At 42.1% G+C, this 21,101-nt stretch overlaps 1 protein-coding gene across 3 annotated transcripts in view; it reads left to right on the top strand.

Annotated features, from left to right (window-relative positions):
- TIAL1 (TIA1 cytotoxic granule associated RNA binding protein like 1) overlaps positions 1–21,101 on the top strand; it is a 666,746-nt gene that overhangs the window by 610,557 nt on the left and 35,088 nt on the right. For all 3 annotated transcript variants that reach the window (XM_078643920.1, XM_078643921.1, XM_078643922.1), the window contains one exon: positions 17,537–17,676. In XM_078643920.1, coding sequence (XP_078500046.1) covers positions 17,537–17,676 — 140 coding nt within the window. The remainder of the gene's footprint in view (positions 1–17,536; positions 17,677–21,101) is intronic.

Genomic DNA, 21,101 nt, shown 5'->3' with positions numbered 1-21,101 from the left:
GGGGTAATTATAAGGTGAGGAATCAATAGCTAATATATGTCTCTTACAGATACATCGTTACCGAAGGTAAGTAACTTGTTCTTTAATGGTAATCCTGCAAATTAATGATTTGGGAAAGTTCACTTATGCGGCTGCATGCTATAATAAGGACCAATAGTTCAGCTCGATAGTCTTGCAGAATACTAAAGTGGGTGTGATGCTTAAATATTTGACTTAGCAAATTACTGGCCCCAGCGAGAAGTAGCTGTGTAAACCTGTTCTACATGCACAAGCTGTATTTTAGACTGTCATCTTATGGTTGCGTCTTTCAGTCTTCTACTATTTTTTAGGTCGAGGTAATATCCGGTCTGCCGAAGGCAGAACCGGAAGTACCGAGATTTAATGATTCTTAGTATGGACTATTTGTCCCGCCTCTGTTTTTGCCTCTCCCCCATTGACTGGCTTCCTAAACGGAGGCCAGCCATTGGAGGAGAGAGCTGTCCCTCCGAATAGGCTCCGTCTTTTTCGGATTTGGGGGCGTAAGTTTTGCTGTTCTTTAGACAGTGACGTTGTCCGTCACTCAGGACAGCAAAACACGCCCCCGAATCCGAAAATGGTTGGAAGCTTGTGGCACGACCATTTTGCTGGTCGAGCAGCGTCTACCAGGACATGAGGTAAGCCTCTGCTCCCCTGTTTGTAAGCCAAAAAGCACCCATGTTGAACTTGAATGGTTTTTCTATATACTACTAAAGCAGTAAGAAAACGATCGAAATATACCATCTCCTTATGGCCCTCTAACGTGTTGTTTTAAGAAAAATTAACAAAAAACGACTATCTATTCAAAATGTCAAGACAATCATAGTTATATTTGAAGATGTATTTTAGTGCCCTGCACGATATGTCACACAACGTACTCTTTTGCTTAACTCAATGTTTTTATGTAGTAGCCTTGCATTATTACCTATTGCTGGCTATGTTTTAATAGTTGCTAACACACTATTCCAAGATGGCCGCGGGCTCACGCCAAGCATTGCTCCGCTATCTCCTTTCGATGTCTATGACTTGCAGAGACAGTGCCGCTCAGCTGGAAGTTTCTAGTTAGTGCTCTGTGCATTTTTGCTGTCAGTGCTGTAAGAGGCCCTGCAGCCTCCGGTATCCTGATCTGTGTGGCACGTCACAACAAACTACACACGACAAAATATGGGTGACGATCAGCACACCTGCGAGGCAGGAAATGAACCTTCCGGAGCCAGCGAGCAGGACAGCGAAGAATCCAAACAGGTATTTAAAACCGCGTGGGGTGCACAGGTAGGGTGTCCTGGGACAAAGTTAATGTATCACGAGTGCCCAAGAGGGACCATCCTTCCATCAGATTGTGGTTGATTAGGTATGAGCTGCGTACTTAGTTGCCGTCACAAAAGCAACGATGCAGTTTGGTCAATATTTGTGCACATGGCAAGCTGAAAGTACATTGTTTGATCGGTAGTGCAGTGTCTCAAATGTATCTGTCACCTCATTGAAATGGACTAATAAGCTGGTGATGTCTTTCAGATACTTTTATACATGAAAGTAGCATAAGGGCATAGCCAGACACTCCAGGGGTCCCTCCTATATCCGACCTTGTGGGTAGGGCTGCCTTCCTTGGATGATTGACCACACATACATCGCCGTATTCAAGGCCATTCAACAAGGATGTGAAGTTTTAGAGAAAACGCTTTGTTTTGCATCGACTTGTTTCTCATCAATTTCAGATTTTTTAAAAATCTGTTATTATTCAAATTATGCCTCAAATGAACCTCTTGCACATTGCCTGCCATGATACACCGATATGTACAGCAATTAAAGACTTACCCATAGGTTAGTCTCCAGTTTGTCTGCTCTCGCAATATTGCTAGGTACATACAGTTTCGTAGCCAACCCCATATTCATTTCAGAAAGAACACTTGAACCACTTTACATAACATGCCGGCAGTAGAGATTTAACCGATCTTGAAAATACAATAATTTTTCTCATCAACCTGTCTGTTTCTAAAAAGCACACACAGATTATTAAGAAACAAAAACGTTTCATTTTAGATACATTATTTCCACCAAACAATAACGTCGCTTTCAAGAAAAAAAAACTGAAAATTTCGCTCATTATTTTTTTAATTAATAAATACGTGTTTAATTCTCAAGTATTGGCCTGTCCTTTTAGTTAGGTGCTTACAATTGGGCATGCAAGATTGTGCCTTACATGTCCACGTAAGACTGTGAAGTATGCCCCACATATGCCATCAATGATGTATGTTATGCCAGGAGATGATGTCGCAGGAAGCATTGAAGACGAGTCACCAAAATGACAGTGGTAGCATAAGTGACATCGCACATTCTTTGACCGTACTGACATCTCGGGAAGTGACAGAACATGACCTTTTACACTGATTCCCAGGAAGGCATGCCACTCGATCTTGATGACATATCAATAATTGTTCACCTAATGTATAACTCAAAGAGAAAACGTATTAATAAATCACGAGAGGTACACAAAAAAGCTTTATTAACCAGCATTTACAATGCAACGGTTTCGCCTTTCAAAAAGTTAGAGCTATTGACAATCTTCATGATGAATGTGTAGTAAGGAGTGAGTAGTGATAAGTGGAGTTAGTAGTAGAGTATTATGTTTTTTTGTTGTAGGGAGTATTAGAGTGAGTAATATTAAATATAATAAACAGTAAGCTATATATTTACATGAAAAGCCTAATGTAAAATTAAAAGAAACAAAATGAAAGTACAATCAAATTGGAGAATAAAGTTATGCAAAAAGCACACTTACACGAACACGACACCTAAGACATCACCATCTGCCTTTTAACATAAAAACGTGCCCCACACTGCCGTATTGAAATAAAGTACACACCCTAAAAATATATCAGAACAAAAGACATTCAATAGTGACACATTCACTAAAACATTCTTAAATAAAAAAAAAAAAAGATCATCACTTACCTGAAACTCCGAAATTGGGTTGACGAAGACAACGGGACATAGGGCAAACGGAGACGACAGCAATGGCGGGCACGACAGGACACGAGATAAGCCTAAAAGGTGACGGGAAAAAAAAAAGACGGTAACATCAGCATACATACAGGGCAAAGGAGTTCATGCACGACAGGAAACAAAGACAACAGCTATGCACGACGGGACACGTGTTAAGGCTAAAAAGTGAATTTAAAATAAACACACAGCAGCAAAGTCAAAATGGCTTACATCAAAAAATATAGGAAAGGAATACATGGACGACGGGAAACGGAGACGACAGCCAGGCACGACGGGACACGGGATAAGCCTTGAAAGAGATTTAAAAATAAACACACATTAGCAGTAAAGTCAAAATGGCTTACCTCTAAAAAGCGAACATCATGTCCATGCACGACGGGAAACAAAGACAACAGCTATGCACGACGGGACACGTGTTAAGGCTAAAAAGTGAATTTAAAATAAACACACATTAGCAGTAAAGTCAAAATGGCTTACATCAAAAAATATAGGAAAGGAATACATGGACGACGGGAAACGGAGATGACAGCCAGGCACGACGGGACACAGGATAAGCCTAAAAAACATTATAAGCGGAGTCGAAACAGCTTACCTCTAAAAGCGTAATGAAAGCGAACATCAGCATGCATACCCAGCAAAGGAATGCATGCACTACGGGAAACGAAGACAGCAGCCAGGCACGACGGGACACAGAAAGCCTTAAAAACATTAAAAGCAGAGCCAACATAGCTTAACTCTAAACAAAAAGTTACTAAAAATAAATAATAAACACGTCTTACCTCTAAGACTCGTAATGAACACCAAAACCAAATGCCGTGACGGAAAAAGAGGCGGGTGACGGAAAAAGGGGGCGGGACTTTAAAAAAGGCACGGGAACGCCCCCGATTCGCAGCCTGACGGGGGGAAGAGTGACGGACAACAATGTCTTCCAATGGCTAGCCTCCATTTATGGAGCTAGCCAATGGTAGACTGAGGCGGGACATAGCCACATAGTGTAGATCAACAGATTTCGCCTGCACGAACGCTGCTGCGCAGCGGACGCCAGGCGAAACCTAAAAAACAAAAGTGGTCATGTCCGTCAGTGTTAATCCATATGGACCATATATTGAATATGAACTTTGTTACTGGCTTGGTTTACTCATCATTATTAGTACGCTTTAATCCATGTTTCTGTTTATAAATAATTCAAATGCTTTACTTAATCTCACATCCCCTCAGAGTGTTAGCTGGTTCCAGGATGTTGTGTTTCTGTTTTTTTTTTCCGTATAATTTAGTTCTTATGCATTGTGCATACTCTATACTGAGTCGCCTGCCAGTGTTTATTAGGGACCATGGGTTAGAGCCCCGGAGTTAAGGCAGAGCGACTTTCTCACAGTACCTGTCAGTGGGTCAAATAGGTGTTCAGAATACATGATCATCCGTTCCTTGGCCACTCTGCAGAGGGCACATATTACAGATTCAAATGTGTGTGCATGAGAGATACAGTTACCAAAATATTGACAAGGCAAAAGAAAATGCAATTCTTTCAGGCGAGCGGGTGGTTGTGCATTTAAGGGTGGTCAAGTGAACTAGATGCAAGGAAGCGCATTCAGGAGAGAATGAAAAGTGGGTGCTGAAGAGTAAATAGATGATGAGGTGTAAGATATGCAGATAGAAGAGATGTAAAAACGAAAAAGGGTGGACATGTCTAACATAGATGGAGTATAACAGAAGTGATTGAGACACTATGAATACCACTACCGCTTCCAAGGCCTCAGAAAGGTTTAATTCACACTCTCACTATTTCAGAATGGAAACATTTTCAATATTGATTATTTACAACACAATTATTGTTGTTACTTGTCTTAAAAAGTTTACCATTGGCAAATGCATTAGTTCAAGTTGGTTTTAGGTGCATATCAGTGATTTTATTCTATATCTGGATAACCATTTTTTGTTCCTTTTTTCACAGTAGCAGACTTAAAAAAGTATTTGAGTCGGTATTGGATTTGCAAGCCAGACCTATTCGCTTTGTAAATTGCATTTCTGTTCCTCTTCAAGTGCTGGGTGTGGGTGGCTCTGTCTGTGTGAGGGTGGCTCTTTGTAGGTGGCTCTATGTGAGTGACTCTGTGTGGGTGGCTCTATGTGTGTGTGGGTGGCTTTGTATGTGTGGCTCTGTGTGGGTGTAAATGCAATAGGTCATGCATTTGCGAGGGATTAAGCTATTGGCATTGTAGATGACAATGCCATTTATTTAACGATTAAGCTATTGGCAATGTAAATGACAATGCCATTTATTTATGATTAAAAAAAAAAAGTCATGAGCAATGCCAATAGCTCTACCTTTAATAATGCAGAGACCATTGCATTGTAAATGCTTGTTTCTGTTTGTAGTTGATCACAGGCAGAGTGACATGTGTTAGCCCACAAAGCCATTTTGTATTGCCTCCATCTCTAGATTAGTTTTCGCATTTGGGTTCAGAAGCAAAAACTTTGCCCAGCATATCAGTTTGAGACCCAACGAGAAGTCAACAATCTGAGAATGTCTATTTTGGGAGTTTCAGGGCTATTTGACTCTCTTTGGTACCAAAACTTTAAAAGACATCGGAAACCCTTCTTTTAGATTTTGCATTTAGATTTTGCCTGAAATACCATCAAATATTTGCTCAATTGGATAGTTGCAAGGACTGTAAGCTTTTCCTGTCTAAGTACTATAAATGTGGAGACTGCAAATTTTGCACTCCATTTAAATCAAATACTTTAAAGAGAAGAGCATTAATTAGGCTGTATGGCTCATAAGAAGAAAGTTTTGCTAAGTACCGTTGGATATCGAGGGCTTGGACACATTGGAAGAGGCGCAAAGAACTCCATGAGTGACTGGAAGAAATCCTTTTGACACCGAAAAGCTAACCTTAAAATAACCCATGAGCATAAGTCTTTGAAGCCACAAGCATTGGACTACACAGCACAAAACGGCACCTTCATTGTCAAAAACATCAACATTTGAAAGGTTCCAGAATTAAGACAATTCCAAAACAAAATATAACAATATGCTGAAAAAGCCTAAACCATCTGTCTCGGCGATGAAAGTGGATTATTACTGAACGATGGCTAAGGACAAACAGATGACAGTATGCAAAAGAGGAGCTAGGCTATTGATGTTGAAGACTTGACAGTGCTGAAAAATGCAAACTAAGCTAGAAGGCAATAATATTATGTGTTCTTTCAAGATAACCATGAAACAGGATACAAATGACCAAGAGGAAGACACAGGAGCAATGTTTATAGACCTCGCACTCCAGAACCAGAATGGCAGGCTGACAGATAGGACGGCTGGATGGATTGATTTGGGTATGGGTGCTTGGATGAATGGGTGGATAGATTAACATAATGAGGATACTCTGGATTCAGGTAAAACATGGTAATACATTGAAACTTAATCACAACAGGAAGAGACCAAATCACAACAGGAAGAAATGAGAAAAAATACCCACCCATCACCACATTAAGGGCAATTTTTCTATATACCGTGACAATATCAGATGAACTACAGATACATATGGGGTCCAGCTGGAGGACAAGGAATCATGCTTCCTTTGAGTGTGTCTCCACCCTTAACAAAAGAAAAACATTTCCTTCAAATGTGGCCTAGTGTTATCCAATAGACTAGAGCAAAGGAGGTTTATGAAACGAGCCTCTTGCAAAGTAGTTACCTTTACAACCATAGTGAAGAAGTATAGACCCTTCCACTAATTCACAGGTACATGAAATAATTTTCAGAACCAGATACATTAATTGTAACTGTGCTTGCAAGGAGCCAGTAAAACATCAACTAGTTGAACACCACTGACAGGAGCAGCAAAATATTTCATACAATTGGTAAGAAAATAAAGCAGTGGTTATTCACTTTGGGATTGCAAACGTAAATGATCAGTAGTGGGATGAGACGAGGGTACTAAATTAACACCTTTGTGAAAAATTTAAAAAGATGGGGGAAAGCATAGTGTTCAAGGGTAAGATCGAAGCTAACACATGCAGTCCAGCTTTTTACTATTCAGTTACTGCCAGCAGACAATAATCAGATATAATGGTACTGTGCACACACACATGGTTGTGTGTATCAGGGTTTAAACCAGAGCAAGAGTCCATTATAGTAAATAGCCCTTTTATTGAACAGGAACTGCCCGGTAGTAATGTAGAGGACTCCTTGGAAAAGATGAACAAGGCTACAAGAACCAGGGATGGTACATGTAATGTAACTTTGGGACTCAATCAAGGGATCATATATGTACCCATCAGGAGCCACTAGCACGGGATCCAGTTCCGTTCTTAAACTGTGTGGTTGAGTATCTGCAGCCCAGTCACACGGGTGCAATTACTACCCTTCAACTCATTCCCTTTCATTCCCAATTCCTTTTAATGACCTCAAACTCCAGCAGGTTAAGACATTTATCTTCCTCCAAGTTACCCAAGCGATGGGCATAGGGATTCTTCCCACTGAATATTGCTAAAAACATAATAGGAACTTCTCCTGTGTAGTGTTTTTCCTAGAGAAGGGAGACAATTGGACATGACCATTGAACATCATTGGGCTAAATATTGAACATTAGGGTGCAACAGGGCTGCCACTCTCTTAACCTATTAACTGCAAGTCCAGGTGAAGTCGGGTATGTGACACACATCTTCTTCCACATACACTCCTACATCTATTGGAGTGGTGTACAGCTCTAAAGGGTCCCCTAGATACCAATGGGATGATCAGCAAATCCAACAGTGCTCGAGACTCCAAGTCTTAACAAGCTGCTTATGGACCTTGATCAAGCTGTGCGCGCAATGCTTGCCTCTGTAGCAAGGGGGTAACACAGACAGACGTCAAACCCCAGGCAATACATTACTGCCAACTCATCTTTGGTTGTAGAATACATGAAATACGATTATATGTAAGAACTCCATTCTCGCAGTGTTTGTTTAATAAGCAAATTCTATACAGTGTTTAGTCTCACTACATCGAGCATCTGTGGTGTAAATTTGCAGTTTATTTGCGGTTTTCTGCTTCTTATCCTGGTCTACCTTCTCCTCTTTCTCATCGTCTGTTTGTGAGGTGGTTTCCCACATTTGCCTTTCAGTGTCTCCTTCAGTCTACTTTTTCTTTGAGATTTTGGTGTCTATACTTCACTCAGTAGCATCTGGTGGCACAGGACTCCTTTGAACGTGAGTCAGGTGAGTCCAGGTGGGGCATGCATCCACCTTGACCGCAGTGTCAGGTGAGTCCAAGTTGGGCATGCATCCACCTTGAACCCAGTGTGGGAAGTTAGTAGACCCTGCCTAGAAAGGTTTGTGATTAGTCCTGGGATTTATCATTTGAGAGCTTCCTGGACCACACTCTGATCAGACTCCACCAATTACCTTTGTATCACCAACCACCACACCCAAGTATTTTTCTTAACACCTTCCACGCCTAAAGAAGGATGTACTTTTTCTTTTTCTTCATCTTCCAGTCCTCAAGGATTTTTGTTGCAATATTCATTTAGATTGGATTTTCAAATAATTTGCCTGAAGCAGGCAGTTGTCAGCAGTTAACTGTTGCAAGTCTTATTTCTCCTGTTTGTGGAACCGGATCCAGTGACCTATGTTTTCTCTGCTGAAGATCATCTGAAGTTGCGAAGAAGCAGTCCTCGGTCCATACACAGTAGTACTCTCATAGAAGGAGCACCTGGTCTTGATATTTCATATTCAGATGAGTGATTAGTTCCCATGGGTCACTGCAGATTCAGTAATGCCTCTTGGTGCTCTTAAAGCTGCCTCCTGGGTCCTTATGGTACCTTTTTAGGAGTGGTTGAGGGAATGCATCAAGTCTCAGCTGGGATTGTGAGGTATAGGGTGACCTGTTCACATCTGAGAATCCTGGATAAGAATATGCCCCAGTAGCCAGCTCCCCAGTGAGGTGGATTGGACTTACAATTGTATTTGGACGTTGTCTTGCATATATGTAAGGTTCTGGTACCGTTTATTAATATTGGGAGTACATGGGACCATTGCGTTCGAGGCATATGAGCTGCAGATTGTACACTTAGCATTAGATCGCCACCTGGTGTTGGGCTCGGATGATTGCGGATTGTTGTCTTGGAAGAAGTCTTTGTAGTCACGAGATAGGTGACTTCTCCCTTGGACAATACTGCGCAGGGGCATCGGCTCCATCCTTAGATTGTTTTTTTTTCGTCACTGGGTTCGGATGAAAGTTTCTCCGCTCCGGCTAGAAAAACACTTTTTCAAGCACCTCGAAGCGCAAAACTTCCTCAAACTTCAAAAAACTACCTTCGACATTGACTACAATAGTTTTGACGCCATCAGTTCCATTCCGGTCATCGACGCGGGCCGTTGGGCCTATCGACGCCGTGCGGCCTACACCTCATGGACAGAACTCCGTTCAAAAGATGTCCGGTATGTCGAGCAAAGTTTCCACATAGCGATCACCACGAGGTCTGCAACCTCTGTCTATCACCAGAACACGACAAATCGACCTGCACAGCTTGTGCATCCTTCCGATCAAAGAAAAACATCCGGGATCGGAAGGCCCGTCGACACAAAATGAGGAGATCAGCTCCGGAACCGCAAGATATCTTCGATGAAGAGGTCCTGCTCGTTCCCGAAGAAGATTCACCTGATCTCCAGATCGTATTAGAGGCAGACGACTCAGATGACTCCATTCCATCGGGTCAGCGCGTGAGTACTACTGCCCCTGCACCACATACAGTTCCCAAACCGAAGGCAAAAGGTCAGCACTCCGCCCGCTGGGCCCAATCGAGACCAAACACCCGCTTCGAAAGCCCCGCCTTCGAGCACGGCTCCGAAGAAAACAACTAAGCCTTCTAGTGCCTCGGCACCGAGCAAGCTGCACGTGCCGATTCCACCTCTTCCATCTGCACCAAAACCCAATGCTAGCTCGGCACTGAAACCAAAGGATGGCTCGACACCGAAACAGAAAGACCTCTCGGCACCGAAGCCTAAAGAAGTATCGGCACCAAAGCCATCCACGTCTAAACCTGAAAGTGTGAAGCCATCGTCCGACGCCTCGAAGCCGACGACACCAGCTCCCACACCGAAAACACCTTCTTCAGTGCCAAAGCCCACAAGGCCCGATTCCGATGTGCCCGAGCCCTTGAACCTGCCTACCAAGCCGAAAACAACACCTTCGGCACCGAAAAGTACGCCAAAGGATGTTTCAACACCTCCCAAGGCTAAAGACACAAAACATCCTCGGCTGGAACCGAACAAATCGACGCTCAAGATGGTTGTACATGAGGAGGAACTTTTCTTGCCAGATCCTCGACAAAAGAAGATCTACATCGACCCAAAAACAGGCCATGTAGAACCTACACCTCACAAAACGAGACCAGCAGACTGTGCAACATTCCCTATGCACTTTTCCTTTCTTATACCTCCTCCCCCTCTTCACATATCACCTCAAATCTCTCCAGCACATTCTCCACTTTTATCATCACATTCACCTCAACATGATGATGATGAATATAGTCTGGGTGGAGGGGATGATACAGATGAGCCTTTCCCATACCACGTGGATGACGTTATATGGGACTTGCCAAACCCACAAAATGTGCCTGATATTCCTGGCCCGCAGTTATACCCTTCAAAACCTTCCCCTCCAGAGGATAACATTGGTTTTGGTCATTTATTAAACAGAGCTGCTGCTTACCACAAAGTCATTATGCATTCTGATGAGGCTGAGGAGGATTTTCTCTTAGATACCTTTGAACAGTCTCAACGGTCTGTTCAAATTCTTCCCATGATTGAAGGGGTCATCAAACATGCTCCGGAGGTATTTAAAGACACTGTACGCACTAGAATTTTGAACCCCAGAATTGAGAAAAAATATAGGTCTGCACCCACAGATCCAGTCTACATTAAAGGACACCTACCATTAGATTCTTTAGTTGTGTCCAATGCTAGGAAAATGGCAAATTCTCAAACTTCTGGCGAAGCACCCCCACCTGACAAAGAATCCAAAGTAATTGATGCGTCAGGTAAAAGAATAGCTGCACAAGCCACTAACATATGGCGTATAGCTAATACACAAACCCTCCTCTCTCGTTACGATAGGGCTCATTATGGTCAATTAGAAAAACTACTTGAGCACCTACCAGATCAGTATAAAGCTCAGGCAACTGACCTCATACAGGAAGGCAAGTTAATTTCAAATTCCTCAATAAAATGTGCACTGGATGCTGCAGACACCGCATCTAGAGCTGTGAATACCAGTGTCATACTTAGGAGACATGCGTGGCTACGCATTTCCGGGTTTAAACAGGAAGTGCAAACTACCATTTTAAACCAACCATTTAATCAGAACCAATTATTTGGCCCAGAAGTGGACACTGCACTCGAAAAGATGAAGAAAGATACGGACACCGCCAAGTCTATGGGGGCTTTACAGTCCACACCAGCTAGAGGTTCCCTTCGTCGCTCCTTCTACAGAGGAGGCTCCAAACAAACTGGAGCAGACACTACAACATCTTTCAAATCTCACACACAAACATCCTCTAACAAGGGATATTTTAGAGGAGGATACAGAGGCAATAATAACAAAGGAAGAGGTCGCGGTAACAACAGCAATCGATCCTCTTCCGCCACAAGACAGTGACTTCCCTCTGCTCCCCCAACAGCATTCCACTCCTGTAGGAGGAAGATTAACACAGTTCCTGCCTGTCTGGAACTCCATCACAACAGACAAGTGGATAAGACAGATTATCCGACATGGCTACTGCCTAGAACTTACAGCAACCCCTCCACACATACCTCCCAGGCAGCGTCCAATGTCTACAGACCACCTGACTCTGCTCCAACAATAAGTTCTGTCACTTTTACAAAAGGATGCCATTCAATTAGTTCGTTTAGAAGAACAGGGGTTTACTCACTGTATTTTCTAATTCCCAAAAAGGACCGGACACTAAGACCAATTCTCGACCTCAGGCCCCTCAATCAGTACATACAATCCGATCATTTTCATATGATCACTCTGCAACAAGTGCTCCCACTACTGCAACAAGGCGATTTCCTTTCAACACTAGACCTAAAGGACGCATACTTTCACATTCCTATACACCCTGCTCACAGGAAGTACCTAAGGTTTGTAATACAAGGACAACACTATCAGTTCAAAGTTCTTCCATTTGGGGTAACAACAGCACCACGCGTGTTCACAAAGTGCTTAGCAGTAGTAGCAGCACATCTCAGAAGGCAGCAAATACATGTCTTCCCTTATCTGGACGATTGGCTCATAAAAGCCAAGTCAGTCAATCAATGTGTCCAACACACACATCAAACAATTCAAACGTTGCACAACTTGGGGTTCACGATCAACTACACCAAGTCGCACCTGCAGCCTTCTCATGTACACCAGTATCTAGGGGCTACAATAGACACATCTACAGCTCTAGCGTATCCCAGTCCAGCAAGGATACAGAGCATTTAAGCCTTAGCCACAGTCTTCCAACAACAACAATCTCTGCAAGCCAGAGTGTTCATAAGACTAATAGGCATGATGGCATCTTGCATCTTCTTAGTACCACAAGCAAGATTGCAAATGCGCCTGTTACAAGAGTGCCTAGCACAACAGTGGAACCAGGCTCAAGGTCAACTAACAGACCTGGTGTTGGTGGACAGCCGCACGCATCGCTCTCTGCAGTGGTGGAACACCAAAAACTTGACAAAGGAGCGGCCGTTCCTCGAACCTGTTCCACAGTTAGTGCTCACAACAGACGCATCTCTCACAGGATGGGGAGCCCATCTCTTACATCATACAACTCAAGGTCAATGGAACAATCAACACAAACTGTTCCATATCAACCATCTAGAGCTGCTAGCCATATTCTTAGCACTCAAGACTTTTCAACTACAAGTACAAAACAAAGCTGTCTTAATCCGGACGGACAATATGACAGCCATGCACTATATACACAAACAGGGGGGTACACACTCTCTGCAACTGTCCCAGCTCGCACAGAACATTTGGAGGTGGGCCATTCCTCAAAATATACATCTGCTGGCAGAACACCTTCCAGGAGTTGACAATCAGATAGCAGATCTTTTAAGTCTGCAGTCACAACAGATTCACGAATGGGAACTACATCCACAAGTTCTTCAGCCATTCTTCCAGAGGTGGGGTCATCCACACATAGATCTGTTTGCCACCCACAAAAATGCAAAAGGCCCAACCTTCGCCACCAGGTTTCCACACCCATTGTCCAAGGGCAATGCGATATGGATGAACTGGTCAGGCAGATTTGCATACGCTTTTCCGCCTCTCCCACGGATTCCATTAGTAGTGCGCAAGCTCAGACACCAGTCTCTCAAACTGATCCTGGTAGCTCCCACATGGGCAGGCCAACCGTGGTTCACCACACTGCTGGATCTCTCTGTGGTTCCACATCAAAAGTTACAGCTCACACCCTCCCTGTTAACACAGAACCATGGAGAAATCAGACACCCAGACCCAAAATAACTGAATTTAGCGATCTGGCTCCTGAAGTCTTAGTGTTTGGTTATCTAAATCTACCACCAGACTGTATGAACATCATTAAAGAGGCTAGGAAACCCACTACCAGAGCGTGATATGCAGCTAAATGGAAAAGATTCGCAATATATTGCAGAAACAATCAAATTGATCCCCTGGATGCTTCCATCCAGAATATCATTTGTTAACTTTTACATCTACAAAGGTCTAATTTAGCATATTCTTTCATACGCCTGCACCTTGCAGCAATTGCAGCGTATTTACAAAACAGACAACACCTGTCTCTCTTCAGAGTGCCTGCAATCAAAGCATTCATGGAAGGATTAAAAAGAATAATCCCACCCAGGTTGCTACCTTCTCCTGTGTGGAACCTTAACATTGTCCTTACAAGACTCATGGGACCCCCGTTCGAGCCTCTACATAAATGTGAACTGCAATTCCTAACATGGAAAACAGCTTTCCTTGTTGCTATTACCTCTCTTAGAAGAGTAAGTGAGATACAAGCTTTCACTATACAACAACCATTTTTTCAAATACATCCTCACAAAGTGGTTCTTAGATCTAATCCAAAATTTCTTCCAAAGGTCATCACTCCTTTTCACTTAAATCAATCCGTAGAGTTACCTGTGTTTTTCCAAAACCCAGACTCTGGAGCGGAAACGGCTTTACACACTCTAGATGTTAAAAGAGCTCTTCTATACTATATAGATAGAACTAAATCTTTTAGAAAAACAAAACAACTGTTTGTATCTTTCTCTCCTCCACACAAAGGCAATCCCATCTCTAAAGGTGGGATCGCAAAGTGGATTGTAAAGTGTATACAAATATGCTATCTAAAGGCTAAACTTACATTAACACTTCCTCCTAGAGCGCACTCCACTCGCAAGCTAGGAGCCTCTATGGCTTTCTTAGGAAACATACCCCTAGAGGACATATGCAAGGCAGCAACATGGTCTACACCACACACCTTCACTAAACACTATTGTGTTGATGTGCAAGCCAAGCAGCAAGCTGCAGTAGGCCAGGCTGTCCTTAAAACTCTTTCAAGCCACTGCAATGGATACAAGCGACTACCGCTAGGGGAGACACTGCTGTACAATCAATGCTAAGTGTACAATCTGCAGCTCATATGCCTCGAACGGAAAATGCTACTTACCAGTATGCATCTGTTCTTGGCATATAGAGCTGCAGAGTTGTACACGCCCTCCCGCCTCCCCGGGACTTGTATCCGTTCCAGTTTTCATCTTACTTAGATGCACACACATGGACATCCTTTTTTCTTTACTTATACTAACTCCATCATTTCCCATCATGGGGAAAAACAATATAAGGATGGAGCCGATGCCCATGCGCAGTATTGTCCAAGGGAGGAGTCACCTATCTCGTGACTACAAAGACTTCTTTCAAGACAACAACCTGCAATCATCCGAGCCCAACACCAGGGGGCAAACTAATGCTAAATGTACAACTCTGTAGCTCTACATGCCAAGAACAGATGCATACTGGTAAGTAGCATTTTCCTTCCTCAGCAAGAGCCTGAAAACAACCCATCCTACTCTTTTAAAAGGGTAGAGTGAAAGCTTTTACATACAGATTATGGCAGTCATTGGCGGGGTGCCTTGTTTCGAGAGTTTCTTCTATGCATATGCATATGCATTTGTGTGTGGGATTTATATAGTGCAGGCCAAGCAACAAATTAGTGAAGCAACCTTCAGGAGGAGGGATTTATGTTGTACAGCTTAGTATAACAAAGTAGGGAGGTAGAAATAGGTGGCACAATAAGACTATGTCTGTCAGCAAACTATGAATCCTATATCTATGATCTTTGTTCCCTTGTATCCTCTTAAAGTAAGGAGGAATTGCATTCCCAGGACTCCATGAGCTCAACTGAAATTTTTGTCTGCGTTGACAAGAAATGGATTTGAAGCATCCATTCAGTCTGTATCTTCTGGAAGGTAGGTTGATGGATAATAATGGCAAACTGGATTTATAAAGCCATCAGGTAGGTGGCGCCGGAAACAGGCAGGTGTGACGTGACTGGAACCAAATAGTGGCGCCCTTATGCCCTTTGCATTTTTTTCTGTGACCTTTGACGAGGATCCGGAGCTGCTCTCCATAATTGTTTTTTCTGTGGAGTTTAAAGATGGGTCAAGGCTCATTCTTTGAACTGTCTGACATTATTTAGGGCCTCACCACAACTATTAAACTGATAGGGATTGAGGCTCCATGATGGCATTTTACCTGAGCAGATTTTGAACAACTCAATCTAAAAATAAATGTCTACTTGTCTCAGCCCATTAACCAACATACACGTCTCTTGTGCTAATGCCGGCCTAGGCTGCACTCAGCACTGTCTTGTTATCTGAGCTTAATGTCTTCTTGACTGTTGACTACCTCTCAACATACTGTTACTCATGAACTTAGCTCACACACACACTAGTTGGTCCTGAATTTACACAAACCGAGGGATTTGCTACCACAATATATAGGAGTGTATACTTAAGAGTACTTTCAGATCACATGAATTAGCAAGTTGCTAAGTTAAATATTCGTACTCAACTGTTCATTCCATGTTGAAGAAATGTGAATTTGTTTTCTATTTGTCATATTGTAATGGAAATGGCTGTATGATACATTAACCTGCAGTTTTTTTACTTTGATGTGGAGTTAAAAATCCTTAATATTTGATTTAAATATTTATGGAAATGTTTTCTAAGAGAGCAGTGTTTTTAGAAAGGCATCTTTCTGCAGGAGTCCTGAAATCTCTTTAAAAAACCAGGGGATTGTTGACCAATCAGAAATATTTGTAGCCACTTCCTGAACTGTCCCCGTTTTGAAAGTTGATGCTGCTCCATTGTGACCCGATGCAGAGCTGTTATGTTGCCTTATGTAGCAGGCATAGAGTTATAACTGCAGTCTGTAACCAGGAGCCAATGAAGGGATGTATGTGCAGTCAACAAACATGCAAAGACGACAGACCAATCTCATTGCTACATTCTGAAGAGATTGTAACATAGATTGTGCCTTATCAGATAGCACCAAAAGTGGAATTGCAGTAATTAAGTGATGAGGAAACTGGCTAATTAATCATTCTGCTCCATGGTCTCAAAGACAAGGTCTTGGTCAAACAGGAATCAATTGGCAGAAGACCAAGATAGGTTAACCAGCAGGCTTCTGAACAACAGGAAGTATTCCTACCTGTCGCTAATACCTCTATTTTATCTTTAGTCAGTTGAAGACTTTTTTTAACACTTATTGTCCATCATTCGTATAGAAGAATGACTTAATATTAAAGGGTTGGGGAAATGTCTGGTTCCTTGGTATCCAATAATTCAGTGTAGAGGCTACAGAGCTAAATAGAGAAGGATACTGTATGTATTTGATAAAGGATTGGACCCGTTTGAGGGCAGATCCTGTCTGCCGCCAGCCGGTGATTTAGAATCTCATGATTGGATCTATCAACTGCAGCAGAGAAGTGTAATAAAAGGAGCCTTCCATGTCTGCATTTTGTCAACTAGTTAAGTGAATCCATAGTGTTTTGGACCATAGTCTCCTCTGTGGTGAGGACAGAAGCCTGCTTGTGCCCAGCCCAACAGACCATGGATATTTAAAAGGTCAGAAGGCCATTTAAGCCAGATTATTTTCCATCTTTTTTGATGTGGCTCGCTGGAAGGTGATGAGCAAGTACTTTTTCAGCAGCTTTACGTCCAACACAGGTTTTGTTACTGGAAGAGTGATAATTCCTCTCTAACCAAATATCTGGTACTTTTGCAAATTGAAGGGGAAGACTAGAAGTATTTCTAGCTTGGTGTATGTTGTATTTCATTTCCCTAAATTACCTGGAGCTTTTATCCAACGATTAGGTCACAAAGTTGCACAAAATATGTTCAGAGTGTAGCAATGATACCTTACTGATATTCTATTAATGTAATTTGTGATCATATACCCTAAAACAGGAACAATTAAAACTTCAGAAAACACTGCTTTCAACATTGTTATTCTTTCCAGGTGGACTACAGCCAGTGGGGACAGTGGAGCCAGATGTATGGAACTCCTCCACCCTATAGCCAGTATATGACCAATGGATGGCAAGTTCCCTCATATGGAATGTATGGACAGCCGTGGAGTCAACCAGGATTTGGAGTTGAGTAAGTTATCTTAACATGAAAGCCTTTTTTCTCTTTACTATAGACAAAACTGTTGTCGTGTTCTCAGCTCTCCTTCCTTTCCCTGTCTAAGGTCTATGTCCCCTCTCAAAGAAGAAACTCTACCACACCAATACCACTGTATGCATGGACCACTCCATTAAAATGCCCTATCCTCAACACACCTGTTTGACTCTTCATTGAATCCATTTTCTCAGTCGGGATGGATATAGGGTTTGTATTATAGGGGTTGCATACTTCAGGGCTAATCAAAAGCAGTCTAGCTTCTAGACCAATGACTCCTTTACTTTGTCTTCGGATAGGAGTTCAGGCTCAAGCTGGTTAAGTGGTGGTCTAGCCTGAGTACTACAGTGAAGAGGAAGCTGTGGGCTCCAAAAACTAATCTATAACAAACTAAAGCAGATGAGGTTCTAAAAACTGGAAAGAGTTTGCCAATCAGAAAACCATTTAAATTCGTGCCAGTGGTTGCAGGTGGGGCCCCACTGACACTTTTTTACCATTAGACTTTGACCCAGAGAATAGAGAGAAAAACTTAAAAGGGGGTCCGAAGGAGGAAAAGTTGCTAATGCCTCATTTAAACTTTAGACCGTATTTATTTTGACATACACCTAACAAAACACAAACAAATTAAGGTAGAGCGTATTATTCTTTTAGTTCAAGAAGTAAACACCCAGTTAGAAACGTCACAAGCGTGCATGAATTCTACCTATTTTGACCTACCAAAATGAGGCGCTAAGATTTATTCTTATAATGATGCCCTTGAAGTCTGTATATCAGTACATGGAAGTGATCCCATTTGTGATTAAGAGTTCAAGAACAAGGAAGCCTATTTTTGCATATTGATTAATCAAATCTACAGGGGATATTAGTTTGCCAGTAGCTGTAAAAGGATGTTAGTTCAAGATGTTGCCCTGAGGCATAATGTCAGTGATGGGAATTTTTACAAAATGATTAGTAGCAATAGAAGTTCATCTGCGCAGATGGGCAACTATGTACACTGTTATCTTTATGATTGGCTGGTAAAGGAAAGGAAGACCGCAGGCCTGGACTCAAGATGTAATTATATCTTCAATAGAAGCCCAGGTAGTGAAATTAAGAGAACTGTGATTTCGAGGCTGAAATTAAAAGTTTGCACTCTTTCATTTTTGTGTTCGGCCATTCTTGTCATTTACTGCTCTTCACCAACATTGAATCTTGCATAGATTGACATCTTTGAAATACTCCCAGTTTGACTAAAACTCCTGTGTAGTAAATGTTAAACAGCAGTGGTAATAAGCATTCGGTTTAGCATGGTTCTTTGTATAGCCTATCTACCTCACTCCGAGACCCAAACTGTAGCCAAAGTGGTAAAGAGGTTTTGTACTTCCCTCACCCATAGGCCTTCTCACCGCTTCCTTTTTAGCACATATATAGAGAATTGGGAATCCTCAAGAACTTTTCTTTGTACTGCATTTATAGAAATCTTTATATTTTTCTCCTAACCTCCTGTGATCTGTTAGTATTTGTGCACCTATTACCTTTGCCTATATTTGCAGGAGTGATGTCTGTGTTTTTCTTCGTTGTCTCTGGGAGGCAGGACTGTTGGAGACTGTTGTATCAAATACCTGACAGACTTTTGGTTTTTCACTGTGGCTGAGAAGTCATTCACATCTAAAAAAAATGTCCTTCTTTAAACTCTACCAGACTTGTGGGGCAAAGATGTTCGCTGATTATGCAGAAATGCAGAGTATTTACTGCCTAGACTATTTTGTGGTAGATGGTGTATGTCCTTACCTGGATCATCTACCACAAAACTGTCATCCATGCAAACTCTTTAAATCTAGAACCTTTAAGGGTTAGGGATACGGAGAGTTGTTTGGTTTTTGGTACGGTCCGGTGTAGTCCTCCGCTGAGGAATGTGTGTGCTGTGCTCCCAAAAAATCCACCAAGAAGACAAAACATGTAGAGCTTGGCTTATCTAAGAAATAAGGTCAGGTTATGTTTATCAGATGTACTGAGCTCCAACTTATTCAACTTTGTTCATGTGCCTTCAATTTGTCTGATGCAGTGGCTAATTCTATAATCCAACTAGAAATCTGGATGGGCGGCTCCGATTTACCTTTTCAAATCTGCCTTTTATTTCACGTATATACTTATTCTTCTGAGAAGAGCTCAACACCGCCAACTGTTGCCAATACCTGGCACTGTGACCATTTGTAAGGTCCTGTGCCTTAATTAACTTTCTCTTTCTGCACACTCACTGGAGGAACAGTGTGTTTCTTACATGGGATAATAGAAGACAAACATCAAGATTACCTTGTTAATAAGCAGTCTCGTATCACAATTGCTGGGGTAGGTAGATCAAGTGTCAGCAGTCAGATATCCTATGATGGTACCAAATGTTGTAGTTAGTGCTGTGCTCCAGTGGCACCTTAATAATGGGCAAATAAAGTAGCCATGAAGAGGGGTGAAATACAAAGGGCCCCTAGGCACTAAGGTACTGCTACAATGTATGAACTACTAGCAGCAATGACCTGCTATGGATATCGCCGGAAAGTCAGTGCCCCACACCTTCAATTATATAGAAGTTGACTTTAATCACACTACATTCACAGCTCCCACTTTTACAACCAGTTTTGTAAACACTGCGAAAATGAAGCAAGTGCCCAGCTAATAATCAGTTCTTTTCCAGGGGATACTCATTAATAGTCATAAGCACTGAATAATCTCTGCCCATGAGCCGGAACCCGGAACATATAACAAAATACATCTATATGTGTATATATATATAATAAGAGTACATAGTACTAAACAAATTATACATGTATACACTAATAATATGCAGCCCAACCATAACCTATAGGCTAATAAAGCCATAATGACATATTTTCTGCAGAATGAAAATAAACTATAGAAAACAATGCAATAAAAAGGCAGGAGCCTAAAATGCATTCCACAGACCGAAAAACCTTTTATTTTCATCAAAGAAACTGTAATAAAAGGCAATTAGCCTATGTAGGCTGCATAAAGAAATAACATCCCTGTACAGAAAATCAGACTGGCACCTCACCTTTAAGGCCTCAGAGAATCTGAACACTTTGCCTTTAAGGCCTCCAGGGGGAACTCTGCTCCCATCATGCCCCACAGGTGACAGTTAGGCCAGTTCTTTTTTTCGTCTTGTTCTGTGAGGAACCTGGAACTTGAGCTCTACTGAATTTGAAGATGTCAAAAACAGATCCCCGTAAGGTTTGTCTACCTTCCACATATGATGTGAAAAAGTGTTATCATTCCCTCAAGCTTTCCAGAAGAACTTTAAAGGAAAGAGAGAAGATTCGGCTTTTGGGACTTCTGGAGAGGGAAAGGCAGCATGAAAAGGGGGCAAGAAGTGAGTTGTCATCTGGAAGACCCCCCTCTTCGTCAAAACGTCG

Source organism: Lissotriton helveticus, chromosome 5_1, assembly GCF_964261635.1.
Source record: "Lissotriton helveticus chromosome 5_1, aLisHel1.1, whole genome shotgun sequence".
NCBI lineage: Eukaryota > Metazoa > Chordata > Amphibia > Caudata > Salamandridae > Lissotriton > Lissotriton helveticus.
Note: the sequence above shows the minus strand (reverse complement) of the source record. Positions and strands in the feature narration are given on the sequence as shown.